The following is a 19,386-nucleotide window of genomic DNA, read 5'->3' on the forward strand; positions in this document are numbered from 1 at the left end:
CTAATATTTTCTTTATTTTTATCTTAGAATAAATAAATGTCTATGTCAGACATTTATAAAGGTTATCTATCCACAGATCAGTCACAGTACAGTAGCAATGTTAGGGCTGCAAGATCTCATGCCTTTGCATTAACTTCTCCTGCGTGGTGGCACTGATGCCAGTGCGCATACGCCGGTTCATGCAAACAACCTAGGAAGCTAATGAATATGGATGAGGGTGTGTTTTGGAACCTTGTTATATTACAGGTCCATTATTATGTCTGAACCTGGGTCATACAGTGGATCATCTAATGCTCTGGTCAACTAGCATGGCTCCAAGGGCCCGTGGCTTCCCCCTGCATCTAGTTTAGTAAAATTACAGTAAATTTATGAACAGTAGTAAGGCTTTCAATAAATTCAGCATAGCTGAGAGGGGCAGGACTTTAGTGGAGATCAGCGTATACATATACCAGTCTTGATTTTATTCCCACACATTCACACATACGTTTATAAAAATAAGCATACATGGTGCCATTTATCTCTCTACACCAGGGATGGCAAACCTTCGGTCCTCGAGCTGTTGCAAAACTACAATTCCCATTATGCCTGGACAGCCAAAGCTTTGCTTTGGCTGTCCAGGCATGATGGAAATTGTAGTTTTGCAACAGCTGGAGGGCAGAAGGTTTCCCATCCCTGCTCTACACCATGGAATTAAAGACCATGGGCAGCTGTATGTTTTGTGGTACTACAAAAACATATTTTTAATCTTTTTTTTTTATTATTTTTGCTTACATTTGCTTCTAAAGCTTCAACATTTTCTGGATGCACTCTGATTACACTCTGCAATCACTGGCACATAGCAGAGCCAGACAGGGGAAAAAAACATACAGTGGTGCCTTGGATTACAAGCATAATTTGTTCCAGGACCATGCGTGTAATCCAAATCACTCTAAAACTAAAGAAAATTTTCCTATAAGGAATCATTAAAATTTAGAAAAATGGTTTCACACCCCAAAAATAATGATTTTTTTTATTCTGAATAACAGGTAAAACAAACATTTAGAAAGCTGGATATGTCATATTATAGGTTACTGTAGGGTATAGCCAAGCAGCATGTGGAGTATAAGGTATAGTAAGTGTATACAAAAATAAAAAAAACATCAGCAGTTTGTAGATATAGAATGGGGCTGCAGATCCTCATAACACAAGAGCGTAGTGCAACAGGCTAGAATAGAGAAGCAGGGCTGCTGTCAGAGGTCTGTGTGGTCACATGATCACAATGGGGAACGGGAGGTGTGTTCAGCTTGTACTAATCAGGAAGTGAGAATCACAAAGCTGTGCAGGATGACAGAGACAGAAACTTTTCTATACAGAAGTGTGTATAGCTCAGTGTAAGTGCAAGCACATTATAGCAGCAGTGTGTATAGCTGAATGTAAATGCAGGCACATTATAGCAGGAATGGAAAGGATGGAAAACACAAGGGTTGACAGAGACTGCAGGGAGCATGAAGGAATGAGCAGGACAGATGTGGGCACAGTGTAGCAGCACTTTCTGTCCGGGGAGAGGGAGGTTACAGCTATGAAGAGATTACCTCCACAGTCTGGCTCAATGATGCAGGCGCCAGCCTGAAATGGATCTGCTATGATTTGGAAGGTGAGGGAGACCTTCTAGGTCAGAGCACAGTGCTGCAGACCATGCCCCTCTCCCACTCCCGCCCAGTACAGGGAGCTCTTAAACCAAAGCAATGCTCTTAAACCAAGTTACAATTTTGAAAAACCATGAGCTCTTCTTCAAAAACGCTCTCAATCCGAGTTGCTCTTAAACCAAGGTACCACTGTATATATATTTATTTGGATTATCCCTAAAAAGGACTGTTGGGTTCTTATTTATTTTTTTCACAGAGGAGGCCTGGCCACTACAGGGTTAAGAAATGAATCCTTATACTGCTTAAATGCTGGATTCTGTCGGCCTCCCTACCCTGACAATTTCACAACATTCTAAGCCCTACTCCGTCAGCTCTTCCTACACTGACTACCACTGTGAATATTGCTGCTAAACTAAATTCAGTTGCTGTCCCTGCACATTTCACTCTCCCTACTGAACGGCACAAGAATCGGGAAATACTGTGAGAAAATTTGCCTCATCGTCGCGTTTTTATAGCATTATGTACCATACGTAATGCTAATCGTACAGCCAATCACAGTAATGCCAGTAGTGAACATGTCTACTACATTACCTGATGTGCCCTTCTTTCCCCACATATTCATTGGCACTTTTAAATTGGCGTGAGGAAACGTATGCAGTTGCTTACATCACTAGATAAATGTTCGCTTGTTTGAAAGTGTTCTAAAAAAATTGTTATAACCATTACGATCATCGAACGAAATGTTCCTGATCGTTGAACATGAACAATTAGGGGCATGTTCATATGAGTACACAAACATTTACGAACATGTTCACGCATCACCAATAGCGAGTGGCTCTTAATGGCCACTATAAGGTTAACATGCTTTGGGAATTTTTATCTTAACAAAATTTGTGGGTGGGTTCAAAGTCTTTGTGGGTTCAGAGTAGCTTTAGGGTTCAGTGAATTCACAAATCTGGACATCCTAGGTATTGTAAACCATGCAGCAGCTGCTCATATAATAGTTATATGCAGCACATGGCATATATCCACATATTTATATCCTGAATAACATCAATAATAGCCCCATTCTTTTGCTGCATGCACAATGATCATAAGTTACTTCTGCTAGATCTCTGGGGACGAATTGTAATGAGATCCAAATGTATAATTGAACCCATATTTTAAGAATCTCCCAGTAATGAAATTCTTCAACATTTGTTATATTTGTACCTACTACAAACCCTGAGAAAACATACTGACGAAATAACTTTTATCAATGTAATTGAACTGATGAAAACAGATTGTTTAATATCACCCACAAGACTGAAAATTTGTTTTGCATTATTTGGAATATCATTTGCATCTCATTACATGTGAGCACTGGAAAGTTTTGTGCTCAAGTAAAGAAAAACTCTTATGTAGCACTGTTGGGAAGGATGATCCCATATGGGAGAGAGTGCAAAAGCAGTTTCCTTTATAAGCCATTGTTATACATTATGTCAGATGATTGAATTACCATCAGTATAACGATATAATATTCCTATGGGAATTACTTAATTTGCAAGCAACGGTGAGTTTGATGGCAAGAGCTGTCCAACATACAGTATAAAAACAGGGATGCTGTGATCAAGAGCCTGAGAATATAATATTACAGTATAATACATTGATGCTGGCAATGTTCTATTATACTTTCTTCCTTAAATGGTCATTGATGTTTCAAACAATTTCCCTCTATTTCATATCTTTGTGATCTGTAACATATTTGTAAATTACTTCATTTACCAAAAATGACGATTATGCCAGAAAAAAACAGCTTTTGTCCACCAGGTGTCTCCCTACTATGCAATTTGCTGTTTACTGCCTGTTGTTAGGAGAAATCTGTCTCTAGTTACAGAGACTTCAAGGTGGAATACAAGAAGTAGGGACAGGTCTTAGACTGTGATAGGAAGAGAGTGACCCTGGGTGTACCCATGCAAGCTGAGGATTTCTCTATCATTTAAAGGATGTGTATGGCCCATGAAAGATAGATGAAGGCTTCCTTTTCATCAACCTCTATTGCTGTGCTGCTGTTTCTTTCTTTTCTGCTCGCATAGCACCTTGCAAAGTCAGAGCATCAGTAACCTTTTCTCTATTTACATGCCATCTATGGTAGTGTATTGTATAAATCATCATTTAGCATAATGCAGTCTGTTCCGTCCAGTTCACTAAGACTATGTTGTGACAAGGCAGTAAAGATTACAGTAAGTGCAATGCTGGGATTGGCCAGAGAAGTAAGGGAAAAGTAGCTATGTTTCTGCTACTGGCAAACAGCTCAGGTCTGATCCTACCTCCTGAAATGGAATAAATGGAAATAACTATGCACCATGGAGGGAGTCAATAACATCAATGAGAGCCCAATACTCACATTGTCATCACTCTGAAAGCAAGAAACATTTGAAAGTAAGTCATTGTGCAAATGTGTAACCAAATGCCATTCCACAGGCACATCAAACTAGAGATCAGTACAATGAAAACAGATGAAGACATCTTTACCAGCATTTGCCACAATGAAGCTAAAAGTTGCGCTATTGACAAATAGACTCAAAGGGGCGAGATTTATCAAACATGGTGTAAATTGAAACTGGCTGAGTTGCCCCCGGAAACCAATCAGATTCCACCTTTCATTTTCCAAAGAGTTTGTGAGGAATGAAACATGGAATCTGATTGGTTGCTAGGGGCAACTGAGGCAGTTTCACTTCACACCATGTGTGATAAATCTCCCCCAAAGTTTTTTTTGCAGTTTTGTCACCTTTGTCATTAGAAGTCATTAGAAGTATTTCCATCTAATGAAGTGATGGAATGTTGCAACCTCTAGAACTTCCATCAATCTTGAGTATGAAGAGTATGCAGCACTAACTTAGCGCAGCATCCCCTTCCCTGTTTACAACAAACAACCACCCACACACACACACACCACCACCCCTGCCTTCCCCCAAGAGCTGGATGAGTTGTCTCATAAAAACATGTAAAAAAGCATGTAAACAGTCCTTAACTCTGTGATCCTCAAAATCCTCAACCAGTGGCTAAGAAACCTACACAGCTTGTCGCTCCCTAGAAATTATATGCTACAGAAATCATCTATACTAAAACCATCATCGGTGTTATACCTTTGCAATATCCTGGTACCAGGGCCGGAACTGTATCACTGTCTCTTTACTTCTGGATCAGTATTATATGTAGACAACTAGACACTTGGCACTAACATCAGCTGAACATGAATCTCTATCTATTGCATATGAACTGGCTTTTTTGATGGAATAAAACACTTTGGATTTTCACTATGTTCATTCTATCTATCTATCTATCTATCTATCTATCCATTTCTCTTCTATCTATCTATCTATCTTATATCTATCTTATATCTATCTATATATATCTAACAAAACCGCAAGTGCAGGGCACAGCTCTGAAGCAAGTGCCAGCAATAAAAATATCTGATCAAAATCCTTACTTCGATATCAAACAGAGGAACTGCAGCACTCCAATGTAGTAATTCACTGCAAGCCTTGTTTGTGCCTTTCTCAAGCATATACAAGTGTGAGCAATCACATGTTTTATATTGCATGTGACATCAATCATCATTGGCATAACAGGTGCATCAATTACAAAATTACATACAACAGTATTGATACTTTCCATTGTGATCAACATGTTTCAATATAGAATAAAATCATTATAAGAGACAATATTACACTGACTTCAATAGCCAAATAGGTGTAGATGGAGTTTGAAATTCCCACAGTCGCACAATGTTTGCAGTGGATTACTACTAGTTAGAGATGAGTGAACCTGGAGCATGCTCGAGTCCATCCAAACCCGAACTTTCGGCATTTGATTAGCGGGGGCTGATGAAGTTGGATAAAGCCCTAAGGCTATGTGGAAAACATGGATATAGTCATTGGCTGTATCCATGTTTTCCAGACAACCTTAGATCTTTATCCAACTTCAGCAGCCCCCGCTAATCAAATGCCGATCGTTTAGGTTCGGATGGACTCGAGCATGCTGGAGGTTCGCTCATCTCTACTACTAGTTCTGATTTTCCTCTGTTTGATATCTATCTATTATCTATCTATCTATCTATCTATCTATCTATCTATCTATCTATCTACTTTCTATCTATCTATCTATTATCTATCTATCTATCTATCTATCTATTATCTATCTATCTATCTATCTATCTATCTATCTATCTATCAATCATTTATCATCTATCTATCTATCTATCTATCATCTATCTCCTATCTATCTATCTATCTATCTATCTATCTATCTATCTATCATCTATCTCCTATCTATCTATCTATCTATCTATCTATCTATCTATCTATCTATCATCTATCTCCTATCTATCTATCTATCTATCTATCTATCTATCTATCTATCATCTATCTCCTATCTATCTATCTATCTATCTATCTATCTATCTATCTATCTATCTATCATCTGTTTATCATCTATCTATCTATTTATTTATCTATCTATCTCCTATCTATCTATCTATCTATCTATCTATCTATCATGTATCCATCATCTTTTTATCTATTAAATAAATGTAAAATGCCATTTCAACTAAGGTTTTTTCCCCTTTGTATTTTATTACATTTTATTTCACTTTTAAGTATTTTCCTTTTTACCTAAAACCTTTGAAGACCTCTTCATTAATAGATGTCCGTCCTCAATTTTCCTTCTACCTTATTTGACTAGTTTCTTTATCATATTATAATTTTTACCCACTACTCTTTCTAGACACACAGATTGTTTTAATATCTTGATTGTTTTAAATTAAGTAGGCAAAATTACATTGTTTATTTAAACATTACTAAGTATTTTATTAGTTTAATTTTTAGATAAATTATAAATAATGAGTATATATTATACACATATTATTGTGGAGCTATTGTATAGGCTACAGGCCTGTACACACTGCTGTACTTTAAATTTATGTGTACAGTGTTGTATATGACATTAATATTATATATATATATATATATATATATATATATATTCTTTTTCCATAATCAGGAAGTACGTAATTACATATATAAGCAAGGATCAAGAAATCTCTTGTTTTATGGTGATAGCCAAGTTGTTCTGCCTTCGAACCCACAGATAATGGATGTCTGTTGCGTTATTTTTTTTTTTCACATAAATTCCCAGAGAAAGGATTTAATTGAAAATCATCTGCATGATATGCCTGTCAATACATTTCACACTGTATTATTTTGCACAAGTCTAGTCATTATCATTTTGCTAAAACCCATAATTTATCAACTAAGTTAACAAGCGAGCGCTCTGCTAACCCTGCTGCACTTGACATGGTAGCGAGATGTGGCTCGGTAGAAAGGAAGCTGCCTGGAGCTTCAGAATTTACTATATGGTGTTTTGCGGGTCTCATCATTGCCGATTTACACGTCTCCACTCTCGGGAAATATCTCGTCTCCTTAGTTCATATGGCTTCCAAACAGCCAGTGACAAACACACTGCAATACCACCTGTTGTTTATATCATTATAATTATTTCAGATCTGAAATTCCTAATTATTGTGTTTTTCTTGAATATATTATTGACATTTTTTACACTACAGTTAGCCATGACAGGTTGTTTGTAAAAGCGAAAATAAAAATAAACTTTTCATATGTACATATCACAGGAAGTGAGAATTATGCAGTACTACTTAATTAATGGATTGTGTCGGTCACCTGTTTAGATCCCATATTTTTTTTTTCTTTTTTTTCTTTCTTTTTTTTTCCAGTACAAGTATCTGCCCTCTAGGAAATATGTTTCCCTTTGTTAAAGAATTTCTTGAAAACTTATATATGTCAGCAAAGATTTTGAGATTGAATTAATTGATATCTATTAGTTCTGTACATAGGGGATTTCCCACATTTTAAAGTGGGGGGAGGGGGGGTCCAATGCCTTGACCCACACCCTTCCGCAGACACAAAGAGGACACAATCAGTCATTGAGTACTATGGCTCTTTATTCCCCTCATGAACACATGAGACTCATAACCATTTGTCTAATCACCATTATTAGCCAAAAGGTACAATATTTTTGTGCCACATTGACTAATATTTTTTGCTTACATAAGGCCGCATAGGCTGGTGATAGATATGCTTTAACTACCACCTTGGCTATTTAAACCCACACCTGACCCAGTCAATGCTGAAAGTAGCAAATGGCTATTTTTACACAACGTTTTTTCAGCTCCGTTTAAAATGACGTCCACTATTGTGATTTTAAAATAACAGATGTCATTTAGCAGCCTGGCCTCCTCTTAGTGTAATGACTGGTGTTTGCACATTATTTTAGTTTGGGGTTACTAATTGCCCCTTGGGTGCGGCTTACTCGAAAAGTTCATTAAATTTAATAGTAAAAACGGTGAAAGAACGGTGACAAAAGAAAAATTGTGTGTGAACAAATAATAAACAACGTCCTCTGTTTGCAAAAGACATCCGAAAATAATGATCATGTTTATTATTTTGACGTCCGTGGTAAGAACATCAGTTATGCTATACATTGTGTGCATTGAACGTCCATCTTTCTATTAACTTAAATGCATTGCCATTGCAGTCAGTTAAATTGCGGCAATAACGGACATTTTTTAAAATATCAAAATCGTCCGCCTTTTCTCAATTTTTGACATTGTGTGAACATAGCATATATGGTTTACAAATTTGTTTGGTTTGTTCACCAAGGACCTCATAATGGCCCTTGAATCTTCTGTGTTCTGAAGACTATAAGACCCTATTTAAGCAAGACTTTAAGGAGTACTCCGATAAGGATAGAGTCAACCCTGTTTAATCCATACCCATAATCTAAGCTTGTTTGTAATAGGCTTCTATTTCATGAATTGAGTCACATGTATCACATTTCTATCCCCTGAAGCTTCTGAAAATCCTCACTTCCTGGTCCACTCTGTCTCCACTCGTCTGTCCTCCCCCTCCCTTCTGAGACAGAGGTAACATGGTCTTCATCTCTTCTGTGGACCGGGCAATGTATAACACAACTTTTGTAACAGACTGACGCCTATCAATGATCACCTGGACAAACATAAGCAGAACAAGCAAGTGCTGTGTTGGTACAGTACCAGGCAGTTGGCTCTGAGGTGCAATGCATGTTGGAAGATGTTGTTTCCTAGCCAGGTGCCTTCATGTAAAACTGTGATTACAGTGGTACATTGGTTTAAGAGTAACTTGGTTTAAGAGCGTTTTGGTTTAAGAGCTCACAGTTTTTCAAAATTGTGACTTAAGAGCATTGCTTTGATTTAAGAGCTCCCTGTACTGGGTGGGAGCGGGAGTGGTGGGGAGGGAGGCGCATTGGTCTGTGTAGGGTACAGATTCACTTCAGGCTGGGGCTTGCATCAGGGGACAGGACTGTGGAGGTAATCTCTTCATAGCTGTAACCCCTCTCTCCCTGGACAGAGAGTGCTGCATCTATGTGCCCACATATGTCCTGCTCATACCATCATGCTCCCTTCAGTTCTGTGAGTCCTGATGATTGGTCCATGCTGAACACACACCCCTTCGCCATTGTTGTCATGTGACCACACAGACCTCTGGCAGCAGCCCTGCTTCTCTATTCTAGCCTGTTGTACTACGCTACTTTATGGGGATCTGCAGTTCCATCCTGTATCTAGAAACTGCTGCTGTTCAGGTTTATACACTTACTATACGTTATACTCCACATTCTGATTTATTATACTGTACAGTAACTTATAATATTACATATTCAGCTGTTTATGTTTGTTTCATGTGGTTTACCTGTTATTTAGAATATAAAATCATTATTTTGGGGGGGTGGAACCAATTGTCTGCATTTCAATGATTTCTTACGGGAAAATTTGCTTTGGTTTAAGAGTGGTATTGGATTATAACCAAAGTCCTGGGACGAATTATGCTTGTAATCCAAGGCACCACTGTATTTGTAAAAGTTTGAATCCGGGGCTAAGAGCAGCATAGAAAAGCAGATAAGATGTCAAACGATCAGGGGGGGATCAGTGAGTGTAACTTTATGCTTTCTGTGCATTTTATTTTTTCATGAGATTGCTGGAATACCCCTTTAAGGCTTTCCCAAATGACAACCGACAGATGATGTTGGTGGTGATATGGGTCAGGCGTGAAAACTCATTCAGCTTTTACGATTTGTATGATATCCAAAGCAATTTTGTGGTCCTTGAATGGTATGGCTACCTAACCTGCTTTCTTGTCACCTTGTATTGGTCAGAGCTGCTTTTAGTATTATGCTTTTTGCTGATGGAAACAAGCTTTTTGTCAGACAGGTTTCCAAAAACTTAGCTGAACTTTAATAAAGTAGTGAAAGAAATTAGCATACCACTAATAGTGAAAAGATTTTTAAAAATATTTTCTAGAGAATCACTATAAGAATTACACCATATGAAGGACCCTAGCAGTTTTTTTACCAACACTTGTCTGGTCTCCTCATTGTCCTGGTAGAAAAATAAGCAGGTTTTCTATGACTAGTGCATTACATAACAATGTAAAGAAGTTAATACAAACAGTAACCCTTTAAAAACCTTAATTTATATTGGCTGCTTGCTTTTGACTCATTCTCCATCTCTATAGTGATTGTAAAAAAAATAAAATAATATCATTTTGGAATAAGCCCAGCACAGACCTCTACTTTCTAACCATTGACTATTTTAAATTTTTTTTACACTCATCTGTTCTTTCTCATTTTTTGTTTTTAAATGCATAAAAATGGCTTGGAGAAGTCTTTGTGGTTTATAATGGCACCCCCCAATGATCATGAGGACAGAAGTCGTTTGTCCTCTGAGTCAATTAAAATGCTGTGCTGCCAATCTACTTATTCTCTATGGGACCTCCAAAAATTATATATAAGTGCTGAACTCAGCTATGCTCAGATGCCCAATAGACCATGAATAGAGAGGAGGCTATTACTTAATGCACCAGTGCGAGCACAATTGACCTATGTTCTCATAATTGTTTCGGGTCCCAGTCACCACAGTGCCACCAACAAGCTAGATATCCCCTATCCCATGGCTACGGAATAACCTTTAATCTCACGTTAACCCCTTTTCCTTTATCTTTGGTGCCTTCTGATTCAGTGCAGGGCTATGTTCACACATCGTTTAACAACGTCTGTTGCAAAGCAACGGACACTGTTAAACTTACAGCCACCGGGCTGCATTCAGGACATTCCTGCAGCCGATACCTCTGTATCGGCTGCAGGAATGTTCTTTTGTTAACATTGACTTGCGAGCACCATGGGTTGTCCCCGCTAATCAATTAACCATTCACTTCAATGCAAAGTGCGGCCACCGCTGCACTTTACATTGGGTGAACAGCTAATATTTTGGGACTTCTTTTTTTCTAAAGAACGGGTGTTAAAATAATGATGTCTGAACACAGCAAATGGTGACTTCAATGCACTGCCACCCCTGCAGTAAAGAAAGGACGCTGATTCCATTGCAATCATTGTTCTTTACTGAAATAGGACTAGTTTTAAATCCATGGTGATGTAACATCACAAGCCCATGTCCAATCACTCAAATCACTATAGCTTAAATGCCACTGTGATTGGCATGGGCTTGATGATATAACGATGCAGCCATGTGATAAAGACACAATCAAACCAACAAGAAAAAGCTATGCCAACAATATACCAAAGCACACCAAAAATGTCAAGATAAAAGTACTTTTATAACAGGTACAATGTTAGAAAATTTTGGATCCCATAGACTAAAAACAATTAAAAATGACAAACATGGGGGAACCCGGTATGGTGCCACCCAAAATGACACCCCAATGCAGGTATATCACTCACCCTGTATAGATAACATGCTAATGCAATGTGTAAATGACCAAAAAAGAAGAGAACTATATCACACAAATAAACAATAATAACATAAGATATACAAATGCTAAAACCAAAAAGAAAATCATGTGATAAATAACAGTCATAAATCAAGAAATTTGAAGGTAATCAGTTAAAGATCAAACCAAGTAGTCAAATGTCACCAAAAAGTAACAGGGTGGTGTTGGGGTGTCAAGGGAGAGAGCCCCACGCATTTCGTCCGCCCAGACGGACTTTCTAAGGGGTCATGTGATAAAGACACAATATCTGTCTGTGTCTCAGCTTAAGAAATTGATGGCATACTTAGGTGTAGTACAAGGTAAGTCTAAGTTCACACAACATCAAAAATAAAGAAAAGGCGGTCGATTTTGATATTGAAAAAAAGTCAGTTTTTGCAGCGAATTAACTGACTGCAATGACAATGACTATTAAATTAAGCCACAGCCAAAGGCCAATTAGTAACCCCAAACTAGAATAATGTACCAACAGTCATCATTGCAAGGGAAGGCTAGACAGCTAATGGACTTCCGTTATTTTAGACTCAAAATAACGGACGTCATTTTAAACTAAAATGGAAAAACGCTGTTTGTACATAGCCTAAGGCTGTCAAATTACAGATCCATACAGCAAATATCCATCTGCTTCAGGCTTTGCTCCATTACCAGCGCCCAATATTTTTACACACCCATTTTTCCCTGTGATATATATTATATGAATTAGCGTAACTTATCTTTGCTTTACATTTTTTAAAATGTGAAAGTTCTACTTTCTGCGTCAAGAAAGAGGTTACGGCCTCTACAAAGAATTTTAATAAATCCCACTTCCATCATATGCTCCTTTTGTTATTCACATCACATTTCATTTGCTTGTTCTTTTTATTTTCATTCTGTTCGTTTTTTTTCATGCTACATTTTGTTTTTACCTCCATTGATTTTTGTTTTATGTCTCCCACACCTTCCTCATTATTTCTGTTCCCATCCGTCTGAAAGTTTGCTAAACAGTGGGTAAGTGTGTCTAACATTTTCAACTGTAATGTCACCCCTCACTCCCCAATGTATAATTAGCATTTATTCCAGTTTTTTTCCTCCCTTCTGTCAACATCCTGATTGTTTTGACTTCATTAGCATCTTAAACAGACATTAATGCAAACAAGTGAAAATGAATGTTCAGAGATATATTTTAATTACTCCATCCTTTAAAAATTGTATCATTTTGGAAGTGGTACTTTGGACAAATTATATTCGAAAGAAAGAAAAATTGACTTCCAAAGAAAACGCATTGCGTGCCATGTTTTTCTTATTATTTATTTATTCTGTGTTACTGTGTATGGTGTCTACAAAAAGGATAGTCAGGTTCATTAACAGCTTATTTTCACAGCTGATACTTTTAAAATTAAAAAGTAACGTAGGAATTTTGAGTCCCAAAAAAAGCCTGATGATTCCTGTGTCATTGTGTATTCAGTGTTCTAATATTTTGCCTTTTCCTGTCTTCGTTTTTTTTAGCACCAGTACCATTCAAAAATTGATGAGCTAATTGAAGAAACAGTTAAAGAAATGATTACACTTTTAGTGGCAAAGGTAACTCCTGTCTCAGGTGTCATGACCTGTAACACATATGTTCTTGGCCAATTGTAATTCTGTTATTTTGTCCTTATATTTATATATTTTTTTTATAAATATAAGCCTTTTTAATAACTTTATAGTAATTGTTTTATTATATTATAAAAAATTTTATTTATGTATAATTTATATTGTCATTTAAATTGTACTGTATTCTTACATTTTCAGGCTGCGTTCACACACCGTCAAAATGACGATTGTGATTTAACAGCAACTAACGGTCGTTATTTTACAACGCTCATTATTTATATGATAACCACAGCTGTCATAAAATAAAGGCTGTTATTTGCTGTCTTTATAGACGCCCGTCATTTTGAGGTCAAATATTATGAATACATTTCAAAATAATGGATGCCATTTAACTTCAAAATGACGGACGTTCACAAAGACGGCCTTCAACAATGTGTGAAGATAGCCTCAACATGGATTATTTCGTCATAGCTACGTTCTTTAAATCTGGTGATAAACTACTTTACGGCTTTGTGCACACGCTGTAAAATATCGTCCGCCATTTTAATTTAAATAGACAGCCAATGTGTTCATGCTTGAACGATTTTCACACAATGTATAAAATAACGGCCGCTGTTTGCAGCGTCGGTCAAATTGATGTTCGTGTCATTAATTTGCCGCAGGTAATGAGTGAACACTGGCTGTTTTTGTTTTTTTTTTTACGTTTTTAACATAGATTTTTTTTTCACGGCCTTCTTAGTTAAGTTCAATGGAACTTTTAAACTTATAAAACAAGGGTGGTATTTAGCCTCAAATGGCCAAGAAAAGACGTTGTGGGAACATAGCATAAAGTTATATTTATTTTTGTTATTCTAAACTTTGTATTGAGAAAACTGACATGAGGCTATGTTCATTAAAATGACAAGCCCTGTCTTAAGCCAATCAGGTTCTACAGGAGCTAGTTATATCCATCATACAACAGATTGGCATTATGTCATGGCTTCTGTTATAAGCAGAAGTAAACAGCATACTAAGGCCCCACACGTGCCACCATATTTAGGTATAGATTTAATGCCTTATATAGTGCTGATGCATTTCACCAGGCCAAGTATACTAACATATATATAGATATTTTTTTTTAATGGGGATTTATATGTTGGACCTAGTTTTCTTTTCTAGAACATGTTTTGAGGCTATATTATACTCTGTACTTGTGGGCCACAGTTACATGCGTGTAGGGCTCCTAAGGCTCTATTTATAGCCAACCATTGTGCTATTATTATTATTATTATTATTATTATTATTATGCTATAAATCACTATAGCGTTCAAATTTTACACTTTTGTGAAAGAGAATTTATAAAATGCTGTTCACACCAAATATGTTATCATATCCTGTTGGTCCCATTTTTTCTTATTTAAAGCCACACAGCTTCCCCCAGATTTGCAGCGTCATGCTGCGGCCTTATGATACAAATTCCTAAATAAGCATAAAGCAGCCCTTGCCCTTTACCAGGAATTACCTTATACAACAATCTCTCCTGTTTATAACCCCCCCCCCCCCAACACACATACACAGAAGGTACTTTGGATAACATGCATTAAATGGGGTTGTCTCAGACAATCCCTTCTCAAAATGCAGCCGATTTTGCACCCCTGATAAACATCAGATTTTACCAGTGAAAGCTGTTGTGACCCAAGCATCTCTTCTTTAGCAGCAAGGGAAATAGAGGATTGTTTAGAAGCCTTTCAGAAGAATGGTCATCCATGTTATATACCGATGAATAAATCTCGAGCTCACTTGGGTTCATTTGATTACCGGTGACGGAAGAAGTTGGATGCAGCTCTAGAGAGATACAGTTTATAACATCCAGCTTGTTCAACAATTGGTAATCAAAGGCCGCAAATGCTCGAGGTTCTCTCATCTCTAATAATGATGGCTCAAGTACTCTAAAGTGAGAGCTGGTCTCCCAGAGGTGATAGTGAGCTTCCTGAGCAGTTGCCCCTTATCCATATTCCCCCATAGGTAAATGGACAGTAGTAGTCTTGATAAGACAACACTTTAAACATACTTTTTTTTTATCCTTAGTAGTTCAAAATATCTTTAGCTATTTACATCTAGAGTAGATTTCCCCCCCAATTATATTAAGCATGAAAAATAGGCCTACCTAGTATTCATAGACATTCCACAAACTATCTGAACAACTGGGGACTGAAATCCATTAAAAATATATTAGTATTTGTATTGTTAATAATATGTTAATTAAAAAAATATATATTTTTTTGTTTTATTTATCAAGATGACACAAGTGTGTTATATTACACTTTTAGGAACACTCATATTGATCTAACAAAAAATTTATATGAATCATTGATTAGTTTTTTCCATAATTTCCAATTCCCAATTATTTTTCTTTTTTTTTATTACTAGTTTGTAACCATTCTCGAGGGAGTGCTGTCTAAACTTTCCAGATATGACGAGGGAACCTTATTTTCTTCATTTCTATCATTTACAGTAAGTGAACATGTTTCCTGCAATATCCGCAAATAATTTTTCATTCATTTTTTTTTTAGTTTGTTTGTTTTATTTCAAACATTACATCCTTTAATATTTAACCCAGCGCTAGATAAATGGAATTGCATCAAGACTGAAATGTAAACTGTCTATAGGTAGCGTAAGTAAGTGAATGTGTGTGCAATAAGTGGTAGCTCTAATATTCACACAATAATATATGAAAGCAAATTGTGTAAAAACTAATTACAACTTGTTTGTTAACGTTTACATCTTGTACTGTGTAAAAATGTATTCTTCTTGGGTAATGGTGTGGAATGAAACACTTTCCCTCACACATTTCCTGAAACAATAGCCAATTTGTTTTTGGGAACTTCAATTGAAAGCAACTCAGTTTATAAGGCATAAATTCTACCCATCGGCGAAGCAGGTAGCACTTTTACTGAATGCTCGGAGAAGAGGATTTTCACACATTGTTCTTTTCTAGTATTTAAGCCCCTTTCCCCCTTTTTTTTTCTTTTACGTGTAACATGCTTTATTATTTTGTACATAGAGAAGCCTATGAAATAACACCTGAAAAAAAATAGCTCATTCAGAACATTCTGCATTTTAGAAAGATAAAAAGACATTATTCACTTGGAAAAAAAAAGTTTAAAAGATTTTTTTTTTAAAAATGCATATGGCACATTTTATATGGGGGGGGGGTACATTTTATCACATGTCATCATTCATCACTTGAATCTTTATCAATTTATGTATAAAAAAATAGAATAAAATAACCTTATTTAAGTGTCCTTTTTCATTCAAGGTCAAAGCTGCTTCCAAGTATGTGGATGTTCCAGTAAGTATTATTTAATATTGTATTTTAATTTTTTTGTTTGTTTGTTTATTCTATATATTATGATTTTTTTTTATTAGTATTATTTTTAGGGGACTTTATTATATTTATATAACCATATAATATTAAGCTAATTAAAAAAAGGTAACATTTCTACCTTTTAAATTGCAGACACCAGTATATTTTCTAATTAATATGCTCTTAAATCTTAAGAATTTTTTTTTCTTTACTAAATGTATAACCCTAGCCCTGATACAGGACTGATATTACAGCAATATCATCTTAGAACAACATTATCGGTGGTCCATGACTTCCTAATGAAATAGGCTCTCACAGTTTATAAATAGAGCACTTAAACTTGGCTAGACATTTGCATTTAAATTGAGGTTAAGCACATGAATATTGACTGTAAGATTTAAATTTCATGGATAGCGTCTATAAATGTACAACACTTAAAAGTAAATTCATTATTTAAACTGTCACACTCCTGAATAAATTCTACCTTTCCTGAACAAATTAATACTTTAGGGCTTGTCTAAATCCCTTTTTATCGTGGGCATGATATAGTATTAGAATAATATTAATGCAAATCTCACATGTAGAAAAAAAAGTTTATTAAAAGGAAAATATTATAAATTTCCATTTTCTTGGCTGAATAACAGCAAAAAATCAATTACAGGTAAAACTGTCAAAGTGTCTATTTGATGGCAATTGATCAATCATTGTAATTGTTAAAAAATTACTTTAAAATAAATATTGTGTACAAATATTTTAAAAAACGAACAGTAAAATATACATTATAGGTGTTTGAGGATGATAGAAGAATTTATTTTGATAAACCTGCATCAAACATTAAAATGCACAGATATGTATAGTCATAAATGTTATAATTCAAAACTAATGAAATAATAACCATAGATTTCTGACTAAAAATATATATATGTATATGTGTATGTATATGTGTATATATATATATATATATATATATATATATATATATATATATATATACATACATATAGATAGATAGATAGATAGATAGATAGATAGATAGATATTTGTATTTTTGGGGGGTTTGATATAAAAAAGTGTGTGTGTGTGTGTGTGTGTATATATATATATATATATTATTTTTTTTTATTATTATTATTATTATTATTATTATTATTATAATTTGTTTTATATTTTTTTACAAAAAAGTATCAACTTTATGTAAACACTTCTCAAAATCAAAAATAAATGCAAATACATAAAATTCACCTTTTTCTCTATTTTTTAGTATATTGTTTATGTTATATGTGTTTTCAGTTTCTATATGCCTAGATAGAGTAATAATTTTACCAGATCCTAATGGGTTAATGGTAAAGGATGTATTGCAGACAGTATTAGAGACACCTAGATTGGGTTACGAGAGCCTTTTTTCTTAATTAGAAAAGCTGATATAAAACACTGTAATTTACCAAGCTATTGTCTTGCGGAAGTTATTTGGCAATCTTAGAAATTGTAAGAACTCCAAGTAAAAAGGGGGAAATTATATTTATTGACTAAGTCCCTCAGTCGAGTTCTGTTTGTTCCGAAATAATCATTGTGGAGCTGCTTTTTTTTTTGTAATGTTAAGCTTTTTAAGTGCCTAGTGTATAACATAACAGAGGGATAATGCCGAGCAACTGAAGTGGAAACCATTATAGACAATAACATTGAAAGCACACAAAGCTTTATTTACAAATTATGGAACGATCGAAGCAATGAGACCGTCCGGACTGCTGCGGCAGCCCATTATGTCCTCACTTTGTAACTCTGAGATATAAGTGGATGTGTAATCAACTCCGTAAAATTGACATTTCTCACTAGCACTAAATGGAGAGAAAAAAATAACAGATCCAAATATATGTTAAGCATGTTGACATTTTAATTTAAAAGCTATCGACAGCAATTTAAAGTGTGCATATGGTAAATATACAGAATACAGAAGGCTGACAAGTCTTTTCATTCATAAACTGACCGTTGCCTGCTAAAATAAATAAATCAAAATAATAAATCCCCCATTTAATTTCTTGTACGGGTCTGTATTTATATTAATCTCTCTGTATTTCAAATTAGTACCTTGTCATTGTTTCATCAAGTGTTAGGAGGTGTCGTCACATTTCAGGGGCTATACGTTGCCCCCCTCCTTCCTCGCCTGATAATTGTTTGCTTTGTGTAAGCAAAAAACTTAAATTACAGTCCTATTGCTCCCCAAATGCTCTTAATTTTCACCCTGGAAATTACACTGGAGTGTTAACTAACTTCAATTCACAAGGCCTGACAAACTCATACGACAGAGATGTGACGGTTCGGGATGAAAGATAAAATTCAGTTATAAGGCAACATCTATGGTTTGTTTGCAAACATATTCGATATCAAGAACTAAGACGTATTGACTGCATAATGAGCGCTGTCAGAATTTTTAATGAGATTTTGTTAGAAATCAGCCTTTTACCTGGAGTATTCATTCTCCCTGACTCAAAGCTAGCAGCTGTTCATGAAACGCTGTATGAAGCCTTCACGACATATACTATAGCTTTATGTTGTACTCCTTAATATTAGTGGCCCCAATAAGAGGAAAAACATTGTGCATGATTCATATTATAAGAAATTTTAGAAGGGCTCTTCAATACCAATTTAAGATATGGCTCTAGAATATAATGTAGACCTAAAGTGTAGGATAATGCAATAAATATATTATATCGTGCTCCTGCTTAGGTTAGTCGAATAAGATAGCCCTGTCAATAGGTTCTTTGATGTTATAGACATGTCATGGTTATTTGGCCAAACTCCAACCCCAGAACCTTATATAAGGGTTCACAGATAACTCCATGTATTTGGTCAAACATCCTAAGCTAGATGGTCGCCCTTGTGATTAGGTGGAAAAAAAGATCCTCTGTGAAGGACATAACCAGTAACATTTCCAAGTACTCAATAACACAAAGAGAATTTTCAACATTTT

The 19,386-nt window shown here is 35.6% G+C and overlaps 1 protein-coding gene across 13 annotated transcripts in view; it reads left to right on the forward strand.

Annotated features, from left to right (window-relative positions):
* CADPS (calcium dependent secretion activator) overlaps positions 1-19,386 on the forward strand; it is a 372,569-nt gene that overhangs the window by 304,616 nt on the left and 48,567 nt on the right. For 5 of the 13 annotated variants that reach the window (XM_069966958.1, XM_069966959.1, XM_069966950.1 and 2 more), the window contains 3 exons: positions 12,986-13,060; positions 15,482-15,565; positions 16,371-16,403. In XM_069966958.1, the coding sequence (XP_069823059.1) occupies positions 12,986-13,060; positions 15,482-15,565; positions 16,371-16,403 (192 nt within the window). Of the gene's footprint in view, positions 1-12,472; positions 12,488-12,985; positions 13,061-15,481; positions 15,566-16,352; positions 16,404-19,386 lie in introns of all 13 variants that reach the window. The other 8 variants (XM_069966949.1, XM_069966952.1, XM_069966955.1 and 5 more) reach the window with 3 other exon arrangements.

The sequence above is a fragment of the Dendropsophus ebraccatus genome, chromosome 4 (genome assembly GCF_027789765.1).
Source record: "Dendropsophus ebraccatus isolate aDenEbr1 chromosome 4, aDenEbr1.pat, whole genome shotgun sequence".
Classification (NCBI taxonomy): Eukaryota; Metazoa; Chordata; class Amphibia; order Anura; family Hylidae; genus Dendropsophus; species Dendropsophus ebraccatus.